The following is an 11,164-nucleotide window of genomic DNA, read 5'->3' on the forward strand; positions in this document are numbered from 1 at the left end:
CCTCTATGTCTCTTCTCTCGGCTCGTCGCGGCTGGCACATCCGTGTCCTTCCCCACCCCCAACCCCCCACCCCCCACCCCCCCCGACACAACTTAAAACACAAACGTCATAAATCTCGAGTCCAGCGAACCTCCGGATACCGTCGAGTGATTCCCGTAAGCAGCACTCCGGAAGCCAAATCCTCTCCCAACCCCCCCCCCCCCCCCCCGCCCCGACGTCCCCGGTCCGCCCGCGTCTCATTTCCGGTGTTTCTCCTCCTTGTCCACGCCCTTGGAGCCGGGCCCGTCGGCCGGGGTGTGCCGGCTGGAGGTCTGGTTGTTGAGAAACATCTTGTCCAGTCCTTTCAGTGCCTCGGTCAGGTAGTTCTGCAGGGCGGTGAGCGCGGCGCAGATGGCGGGCGAGCCGAAGCCGTGCGTGATGAAGCTGAAGTGGGACAGACAGCTCTGGATGCCAGGGTCCAGGATGGGCGCCGGCCGGGAGTTCCCCAGCGGGGTGCGGTCTTGCGCCAGCAGGTCCGTGAACTCTTTGCACAGCTGCCTGAGGAAGAAGAACAGAGACACGGGTGTTCAGCATCTTTCCCTGTAGGGGTCTCGTGGCGGTCGAGGCCTGTGGGTGACACTGATCTCCGCCAGGTATTAGAACGAGGAACCTCCCGATGTTCTACAGCAGGTTTACGTTCTCACTGTAACCATCCGTATTATATAAGTCCAACACCTCTGTGACTGAAGACCAGCTCTGAAATAACATGACCACACAGTAATCTCCTGCCCTGTGGTACTATGGATGGTAAATACATGTTGAAGCATCACAAATTAAGTTTTTTAAATGTTTTAAGCATACAAAGCAACATGCATTGTTATTCCGTGGTGTGTGAAACGCCAAAAGTCAATTATCCTTAACGTCTAGAATCCGACCGTGAACACGGCAGAAACCAGAACTCAGAACGAACCCTTGACACCTCGAGCCAACAAAAATGGTTTTCTTCACGTTAGTTCCTTTTACGTCCTTTAATCGTGATAATTATGGGGTGTGTTCGTGTCAACTGTGTACAGGAAGGCTGGAGAGCATGGTTTTTCTGTCCTTCCGGGAAAAAGATTAGGCGATAAATATCTGTAAAGTCAGGCATGACGTATGTTCGGGAAGCAGATTTTTAAAGCACTACCTTGAACTGAGCAGATAAAATTGATTTGAATACAATTTTTAAAATCAGTCTTCAGCACAGAAAGATATGTCTGCAGACATCACACTCAGTCCAACACTAACAGAAACTTAACATGGCACGTAACACGTAACCACCGTAACCACGGCAACATATACCTAAACAGGGTGATAATTCATAACCTATTTATATGTTGAAGTAAATTTCAAATGCAAGGTATACATTACTCAGAAATCAGAAATTGTGCCACCTAAAGAAAGCCATGTGACAACCGTGATAATCAAATGAATGGTTTGTTGAAAAAGGATAATATTAAAGATGATAAACACCTTTCTTTGTCTTAGAGTGCAACGTTTATCCAAGTATCCCACAGCTAAATCCATCTTTAAACTTGACAATCTAAATCTGAACCCATACGAAATAACATTTAATTATTATTATTAGTTACATTTGTATAGCACCCTTCTCAGACTCAAGGATGCGTTTCATTAGCCTTGACTGTAGGCCTTCTTGCACTAAAAAAAAACAAAAAACACAAAAAACAGTCAAACAAACAAACAAAAACCCAATGACTTCTATTTCCGCTCCAGTTCCACTCTGGACCTGCGCCGAGGCAGAATGAAACCTTATTGGTCCTGAGCAGAGGAACAAACTGGTTTAACCAGTCACACCAGCATCCTCAACACAACAGCAGGACTGATACTCAAGTGCAGTTTTGCCTCATAACCAATAGAGCTATCAGTGTCTTTGCATGAGTCACACAGGCGTGGATGGCTTTGCTCTGGAGAAACCCATAATGTAACGTACGGCGTGTCCTTTACATCCTGGTGGACAGCGTTTCGGGGCTGAGAAGCTAAGTGGCTGAGTGGCTGTCCGGGTCACATGCACCCAAATGAAACAACTGTACTCCCAAAGTTGGCATCTGGACAGATGTCCCACATCACAAGAACACAGACAGAATGGCTTGAAAACGTTGTAAACTCATCCCAAAATGTAACTTTGTAGACACAGATGATACTTGTTGACTTAAATGTTTGTCAAATAAAAGGGCCAGCAAGGTTTTGGTTTCAGCTTTCTTCAGAAAATTGTAAAACATCATTGAGAATTTTGAGGGTCTTGGAGTAAGTACTGTGATATAAATATGCCTGTTAATTGCAAAGCTGTAATGCTGGTTTTGTTTGTTTGTTGGTTTGTTTGTTTGTTGTTTTGTCAGATCGGAACAATCGTATACAACCGTGATCAAGGAGGTCATGAAAGAAATGAGTCCAAAACCATATTCACATTACGGCAGTTAATGTGACTTTATGGTAACTCGGGCCATTTGCTTCTTATTAGGTACGTTAGCACGCAGGCTGTTCTCTCTTTTTTACATTTAAAGTCTGTCCCAAAACCTTTGTCCGAAAGCTTATGTGCACGTTTTCTAACATCGCCGGCACGCTACGTTATAGCTGCTCGCGTGTGCAGCAAACGAATTCGTTCCAATGAATACAGGACTCGGATTAATAATCCGGTCCACAAATCTGCTAAATCCGTGACGCGAAGTCCACGGACTTTTCTCTCTCTCTCTCTCTCTCTCTCTCTCTCTCTCTCTCTCTCTCTCTCTCTCTCTCTCTCTCTCTCTCTCTCTCTCTCTCTCTCTCTCTCTCTCTCTCTCTCTCTCTCTCTCTCTCTCTCTCTCTCTCTCTCTCTCTCTCTCATCTGCTTATTGATGTGGCCTTCCCGCAATGGACAATCGAGCTTTGAGAACAAAAAACTTTTCTTTTTTTTTTTATTATGGGGGCGAGACAAAGTTCCAGCACCGTCTGAGAATAACCTCACCTCTGTCCTTATATCCTCGCCCTTTCACATTCGACCTCTCCGCATGCCACGCGCTGTCTGCTAACGATTTAAAACACCCCTCGCGACCAGAGGAGACAGCTCTGCAACGATCCTATCAGCCCGAGCGCGTCTCCGCGTACCCGATTGGCAAACAACAACAACAACAACAAAACATTAACCTACAGGGTTAAAGTAATTTAAAGTCGATTAATTATGACGCGTGAAGTCATATTAACTCATCCAAAAAATAATAATAAATTTGATGGGTGTAAAGGAGACCTCATGCTGATAAACTCTTATCTAATAAAACGCGACAGGAATTTCTCGGCCGCGCGTAACCCTTGCCGTATGAAATTTTATATTTAAAAAAAAAAAGAGAAGAAAAGAAAAATGAATTTCTGACTCTAAAGAAAAAGGTCACTGGTGACAAAACAGTCCGGATGCTTCCTGCTGGCAACATTCAGCCTGCGGTTGTCGAGATTTGTGACCCACATTCGATCTCGCCGCGCGCGCAACCGCAGACGGCCTCGCTGTCCGGTTCCGCGCGCAGTCCTCTCTCGTTCCAGCGCGACAGAACGTTAGGGCCCGGGGCGCGTGCCGGGGTGGGGGGTAGGGAGGGGGTCTGAGTGACGGGACTTTGACAGACAGACTGTGAAAGGGTAGGCGAGGGAGGGAGGTGACCGCAGGCAAACCTTCGAGGAGAAAGCTGGCGCTTTTAGACTTGAGACATTTCACTTAAATATAATGAGTTTCTTGCTCGGTGCCAGGCTAAGATGGATAAAGGGAACAGGTTTCCCTGGTATCTAACCGCCCTCGTTACAAACGAGCTTAACGTGTCAAAACCGAAGACTCACCCGAACAAATCTGGTTTGTGTGTGTGTGTGTGTGTGTGTGTGTGTGTGTAACGTATCTAAACATTCGCTCACGGTGCGGCCACTATCTGGAACTCAAACCTCTATTACAACCAGCAGATATAGATTGCAACCTTAATTGCATAAAACACACACACACACACACACACACACACACACACACACACAAGCGAATTAAGTTCGTACGTACTTTGTAGCCAGTAGCATGTTTTTGCGCGCGTGTATCTCGTTGGGGTCCGTGTGCTGTCTGTTGAGGTACTCGGACACGGCCTTGGTCGGAAACTCGGTTTCACAGATGTAGCCGAAGTCCCTGGCTAAGTGGACAGCCTCCCCTGGCAAACGGAAACATTAAAGAAATATTGTGTAAGATGTAAATTACGTCACGTGAGTCCCGCTAAACGGCCCCGCGTTAATCAAAACCGAATTAGGAGAGCAGATAATTACCTAATGAAAAATCGTCGTACCGCAACCATTAGAAAATCACTTCATATCAGTATCATAATATCGTAACAGGCCCCTCAAAACAATAAACTCTCCAGGTGCAAATAAAATAAATAAATAAATAAAAAATAAATAAATAGAATGTGAGCCTCGGAGGGAGAGATTTCTTTTCGGAGTTATTTTTATTTATTTTCTATTTCGCATTATTGTTTTAGGTGTTTATTTATTTATTTTGCACTGCCACCGGGTTTCCAAATACCGGAGGCGTCCAAACAGATACCAGAAAATCTAAAGCACATCACAAGTGTGTCCCTGCCCATAAATAGCAGATTTAAGAGAAGGGTAGAAGCAACGGACTGAGGGAAATCGCTTTTTTTTTTTAAAAGATTATGTCAATACACTTAAAAAAAAAATTTTATTCCACTCTAAGCCGATAAGAGCTATGCGAAATATTGTGTTCCAGGACAAAGCCTGACGTTGTCTCGTGTGAGAAACGCCAAACCAAACACCTCCCGGTCACCGGGATTGGTGTGTGTGTGGGGGGCACATTTGGTGCACCGCGGACTACCTTCCACCAGTGACGTCAGCAGAGTGACGTTGGCCGCCTTGCGTCTCCCCGCGGGCAGGTTCAAGCCGATCTTCTCCAGCTTCTCTCTGAGAGACCGGCCTCCGTTCTTCGACTTCGCCCTGAAAACAACCACAAAATGTATTTATTTATTTTGAAATGCACACTTCTCTCGAAATCCATTCCTAGCACGATCTGCTGCAGAACTCGCCAACAAGGAAGAGCTAATATAATACATTACCGGCGAAGCTACAGGATAGCATATATATATACATATACATACATATACATACACACACACACACACACACACACACACACACACACATATTTATATATATATATATATATATATATATATATATATATATATATATATATATATATATATATATATATATATATATGTGTGTGTGTGTGTGTGTGTGTGTGTGTGTGTGTGTGTGTGTGTGTGTGTGTGTGTGTGTATTGTACTTTTTTTTCCCACATACAGGCCAGGAACGTGGAAAAAAACCCGGATGTTTCCGGTGAAACGGTTTCGTATTCCGTCGAGTGCAACGGCGGAGCCCGTTACCTGCGAAGCACACCGCCGAGCAGCGAGGCGTTGAGACACTCTGGCGGAGAGAGCCGCCGCTGTACTTCGCCGACCGTCACTTTGTACTTGGAGGTGGAGCTGAGGAGCGAAAGGCGGCCCGGTACCGAGCAGAACACCTCGTTGACGTTCACGGTGATGCCGCCGATCAGACCGTCCTTGCTCATCATCAGGGAAGTCACGCTCTTGTGCGGGAGTGGGACTACGCAGGAGGAGGAAAGTACCAGTCAGAGGAGTCGCACTTTTGTCAGCAGCTGCGTTTCTATGGAAACCACATTTAACGTCTTGCCAGGTAAAATGTCTCTTATTTGAAGCAAACGTTTAATAACAAGTCTTCTTTTATTACATACGCCCACTTTAATTTAGGGCGTATCTCCAGAATCACGTGGGAAACTCGATTTTAAAAGTCGCCGTAAAGTCAAAGGCTGCTTGAATATATATATTTTTCTTTTTCTGCTTGGCCGGTACCACAAGCCAGGCGCGTGAGAGAATTATGTAACGGTGGATCTCCTTCAATAAATCACGGCGCTAAGCGCGAGCCCTAGACTGGCCCGGGTCACGGATTCCGTCTGTTCCCACTCGCGCACTGAGTTGGCACGCGCTCGAGCGCGTGCCCTAGTTTTCATAATTCCATTCACAAACAACATGGCGTTCCGCGCGCATTTCTACACGACGGAATGCCCAAAGCAGGCCACGTTGTGTGTTCCATGAAGTGTGTACGAGTTTATATACGAGTATGTCACACGCGTCACTCTTAACGTGATGCCACAGTTTGTAGGACAAACCTCATTTCGTGTATATTAACTGCTTCCTATGATGCACCCGACTCGGACTGTCGCTGGCACGCGTGCACGCAGCGCGCGACATTCCGTTTATTGTGTTATCGATTGCTGATTGCATCACGCCATCAAATCACGTTAACCGCCCTCGGACAAGTTTTTTTTTTTTACAACGCCTTCGGTCATTACACACGTGCTAAACGTCAAACGACGTTTCTTAATGCTCGCGCTAATAGGGTAACGAGTGCACGAGCCCGCGGAGACAGAGCGCAATGGGGGAATAATAGAGAAAATTAGCTCTAAACGAGCTCACGAGATCGTGAAAAGCTATCCATCACAGCGGCCACTTAAGCGCCGTCCTCCGGGAGGCCCGCATTTCCGTTAACTAAATTATCACCAAATGTCTCTCACACCGGACAAATATTAACACGAGCCCAGGGAGCGCTGCTCGAGCTGTTACTGATAGACTGAGGCGTTCAGTAACGCAGCCACGAGACGTGTGGGTAAATCCCTTCAAATGCATTAGAAATACTATAATAATTAAAGTTAAACTGAATAATTACAGTTATCAAAAATTTCGTTCAATTAAATTATGTCGTGTTCGGGGTTTTTTTCCACACCAGGTTTGTACGACGACCATGTTGAAACGACGCGCGCATCGCTTTCAGCCATGCAGATTTTATCTTAAACTTTAAAGCTTCTGGGGAAAGTACCAAGACGTAAATCTAGCACGAGGCTCACCTTTGTCACTCGGACTGCTTTTAAATTATTGTTATTTTAATGCAATTATCCCAAGTAAAACAGCAAAAATTAATTAGAAAAATAGTAACAGCAACAACAGCAATAATAATAATAATAATAATAATAATAATAATAATAATAATAATAAAAATAAAAATAATAATAATAATAGTAATGTGCAATATAAAAGAACCCTTTACGAAGAATTAAAACAACGTTTGAGTTGTTTGCAGCGTGTAACAGTTTCTCTTTCGTCCTGCGTTTAGTAGTCCACACATGTTCTGGGTGACATCATTTGCATATCTAATAAAATAATCCCGAGGTTCAATACGACGCATGCGTAATAACGTTTAACCTGTTCACGGATTATGTGTCAGAAATAAAATAGATATATGTCAGCTCACAGAAAATGTTTAAATGTGTGCGCCATTTTGACTACAATACCCCCCCCCCCCCACACACACACACACTTACACACACAAAGACATTATGTTTGTACAGTATCTTTTTTTCTCTCATTACCTAGTTTACCTTTTTTAATAACGGATTGATCCAAGATGTTAATTCCGCTGTTGCTGGCGTCTTCCACAGCCTGTAAGAGACATCGTAATTAGACACCTCATTCCACGGCGAGACGCTGCGCATATTATTCACTTAGGGAGTTTAAACGGAATATACACTTCTGAGCTCGTTTTGGTGGTGGCTGTGTAGTCAGGACTAAGTGTCGTCAAGACGATTGCGCGTCAAACCACAGCGCACGAGAACCGTCCCGTAAGAAAAAGAAGTGAGTTTAAAATCGGTGTATTAACTACGTTATAACGGGCTGCCAAAAAAAAGTCCATAATAACGACGTGAAATGATTGATTTGACACGGTATGTTACAGAGTACCTCAGCAGTGAAGTGCACAAGTCGTGATTCGTTTCTCAGACGGGCCTAAGAGCGACACGGACGCAGTAATAAGGCACGTGTCGTCTCTCGTGAGCCATATGCGCACAGGGCTTCCTAACGCGGCTGTGGTCTGTCGTTTAAAAGGTCGGGGCCCTTCACAGTCTGTTCCGCTTCGCGGGAGAACCGAGATGGCTCTATAAAATAATTACCCTATCATGCATTTCAACTAAAAGGTTTTGAATTCCAAAGTTTTTGATCTGTAAATAGTTTACAGAATAAGAATGAGCATATATATATATATATATATATATATATATATATATATATATATATATATATATATATATATGTAAAACTTCTCAAGCCTTGAAGCTACACGCACGGGGACAGTCGCATGCCAAATATCTTCAGATGTTTCCATTCAAAACTAATATAAAACTGAACATTCGATTTTGGTTTTAATATATTATTTTACAAGAAATAATTAAGACCGATGAGATGCTTATAAATAATCTGTAATTGATAAATTGTTTAGTTTGTCAAAATCTCGCGTTCATTCATCTCTGAAATTGCGTTCAATTATTGAGTGTTTTAAATGCGATTGCATACAAAAAAATATATATATACCGCAGAGAAAGAACAGAAAACATTTTTTTTTTACTTCAAAGACCGCAGCCATTGCCAAACTCTCGCATCTTAATTGCACAACGACGAGCAGAAGTATTTTTCTGCAGAAACCAAACACAGCAATCACATCCGGGAGCAAAAGCCAAAAAAAAAACCCAAACAAAAAACCTCACCTGCGTTTCCTCCATTCCATGCGCGAGGCCGTGCAGCGATAGCGTGTCCCCCATCCCCGCCTCGAGCGCGTGCGGCGCGGAGTGCAGCAACACATCCGGTCGGCGTACGGACGAGTAGTCCCGCCGCGGGTCCAGCCCCGAAAGCTGGGGCAGCGACGCTCGAGGCTGCTGGAGCAACGAGCCGCCCTCTCCGCCGACGTCCTGGCGCTGGCGCGAGCCCCACGGGTGCTGCTGCGGCTGGTGCAGGGCGTTCAGCGAGTACGGGTCGTTCACGTGCGAGTACGGGTCCTGGCTCTGGTGGTACGGGAGCGGCTGGTAGGGCGGAGGGAAGTACGGCGGCTGGAAATCCGAGGACGGCGTGTGCGAGAGCGGCGGCGCGCTGGCGTACGGGCCCTGCGACACCGAGCCCAGCTGGGACAGCCTCGAGCTGTGGCCCGGTACCCCGTCGTGGCGGTCCTTCAAACGGCACAGGAAACGAGACGCGTTTAAAAAACGTTCCATGCGGGAAACGAATCAGTTTGCACAATCTGAAAGCGTGCATAAGCAGGGGGAAATAGTATTGTCATTAGTTAGCTCGCTCGTGACACATTCAGGAAATCGCAGGAAAAATTAAAGAACAAACTTGAGACGCACCGGGAAGTAATCGTTTCGATGCGCGTGCATCGATCTGGGTTTAGAAAACAACAACAAATCAAAACTGGCTCGTGTGGAGATGTTTCTGAGCAAAGGGCTACAGGCTTGTAAATATATCCTTTGTCAAAACACGAGAAGAAGAAACGAAGCAAACTTGGGACTAACAGGGATCATCAAAGGAGACCGCAGTGCTCACGCGGGTGGCGGGAGGTTAACAACTCTGGTTACGTTTAAAACGCGTAACGACTCTGAAAACGAACAGAACCATGTCTGGGACGGCTGATGTGTAGTTCTTACCGTGGCCGAGTAAGTGTGTACTAACATCTGGGCTAGAGTCTGCTCTCCAAAAACACACACACCCAACTCACACACGCGCGCGCGCGCACACACACACACACACACACACACACACTCAGAGCCTCGAGAAGATCAGATGGAAGGAAAAGTACGAGCCATGCGCCTGGAAATATCCGTTTCTCTCTGGCAGCTAATTCCTCATGGCTGCCGTCAGCAAAAACTTCGGTTCTCGCCCGAGACTCTTCTCCCGAGAAGCCGTTCGGCGCCTCGTGCCTCCGGTTTTATTCAGTCTCATCCAGCACCCGGGCTGCGAGTGCGAGCGCACCGTCTGTCTGCTGCGCTACACCTCCTCGGAATAATTGTTATTCATGACTCCCAACGTCGCCTGCATTACTTAAAGGACGGAGGAGAAGCGGAGCGTGAAGCAGAGTCCGCGCTCGCGTTGCCTGCTGGTGTAAGTGACGTTCATTCGGCGGAGGGATCAGAGGAGGAGGAGGACTTTTCGGCGCGCGCGCGAGAGAGAACATAGTCAAGAGGGGGACACGCGCGGTCACTGATGCTCGTTTTTTTATACTCCCGCAAGCACCCTCTCTCTCTCTCTCTCTCTCTCTCTCTCTCTCTCTCTCTCTCTCTCTCTCTCTCTCTCTCTCTCCCCCCTGCGCCGTTTGGGGTCCAGCGCACGGGTCGGGTCCCGTCATTGTTGCTTCACGCGCACCTCGCCTATTGTTGTCCTTTTACGTTATTGTGCGCGCAGACACGCTCGATTCATCTCCAGTTCGAACAAACGCGCCGCCGGAATCGTCCGCGTCTGAGAGCAGCTGGCGCCGACTCAACCCCAGACCACAAGACACCGCAAGACACCAAACCCCAAGACGCCTCTCCTTCTTCACGCTGAAAACAAACCGAACCTCAGCTCACGGAACGTGCGCGCGTTTGGCAACTCGGATACACACCCATATTGTCGGGTGCAAAAGAAAAAAGCAAACACACCACCTTAAAATCACGCATAGACACCATGAGCCTGATGACCCGGTGCAGCGTAGAAACACGGCACTAAAGTTTAAAGACGTTAGACAGCTTGTCTTGATTATCTTTTTATGTTGTTTCTTTCGGTTTTTACTAGCGCAGTGCATGCCAGTTTGGCCATGCTGGTAATGTTTACAGGCCTTCGCTAACGCATACCCATAAAACAGTTCTTATTATGGGCGATTTCACGCGCCGGGGTTGGAGTGTTTAATTACCCGGGTAACGGGGACTGTGAGAGAAAAGCCATGTGCGGCTCGCGAGGGCGACGTCCCGCCAGGCTGAACTAAAGGCCCTTTAAAAAAAAAAAAAAAAAAAGCCCCCAAAAAACCCAAAACAAAAAACAAACAGCTCTCACGAGCCGCTCGGTCTCTCACAAAGAGAAGTTACGGAACTCTTTTATTTTCGAAGACATTCAAAGGAATCCATGGGACCCCCCTCCCTCACCCCACCCAGCCACACACACACACACACACACACACACACACACACACACACACACACTCCATCCTGACTCTGCGCGTAGCTTTTCCCTCTCTCAATATTTGCACCGTT

The 11,164-nt window shown here is 46.4% G+C and overlaps 1 protein-coding gene across 4 annotated transcripts in view; it reads right to left on the reverse strand.

The window, feature by feature from the left end:
- Positions 1–218: 218 nt before the first annotated feature.
- tfap2b (transcription factor AP-2 beta) overlaps positions 219–11,164 on the reverse strand; it is an 11,759-nt gene continuing 813 nt past the window's right edge. The window contains exons 1-7 of one of the 4 annotated variants that reach the window (XM_035529330.2): positions 9,587–10,130; positions 8,657–9,112; positions 7,490–7,559; positions 5,430–5,649; positions 4,859–4,977; positions 4,040–4,181; positions 219–537 (exon numbers count right to left, since the gene is read on the reverse strand). In XM_035529330.2, the coding sequence (XP_035385223.1) occupies positions 237–537; positions 4,040–4,181; positions 4,859–4,977; positions 5,430–5,649; positions 7,490–7,559; positions 8,657–9,112; positions 9,587–9,613 (1,335 nt within the window). In that variant the 5' untranslated portion in view covers positions 9,614–10,130 and the 3' untranslated portion in view covers positions 219–236. Of the gene's footprint in view, positions 538–4,039; positions 4,182–4,858; positions 4,978–5,429; positions 5,650–7,489; positions 7,560–8,656; positions 9,113–9,586; positions 10,131–11,164 lie in introns of those variants that run through there. The other 3 variants (XM_035529332.2, XM_027024241.3, XM_035529329.2) reach the window with 3 other exon arrangements.

Source organism: Electrophorus electricus, chromosome 2 (genome assembly GCF_041902795.1).
Source record: "Electrophorus electricus isolate QZ-2024a chromosome 2, ASM4190279v1, whole genome shotgun sequence".
NCBI classification, from domain to species: domain Eukaryota; kingdom Metazoa; phylum Chordata; class Actinopteri; order Gymnotiformes; family Gymnotidae; genus Electrophorus; species Electrophorus electricus.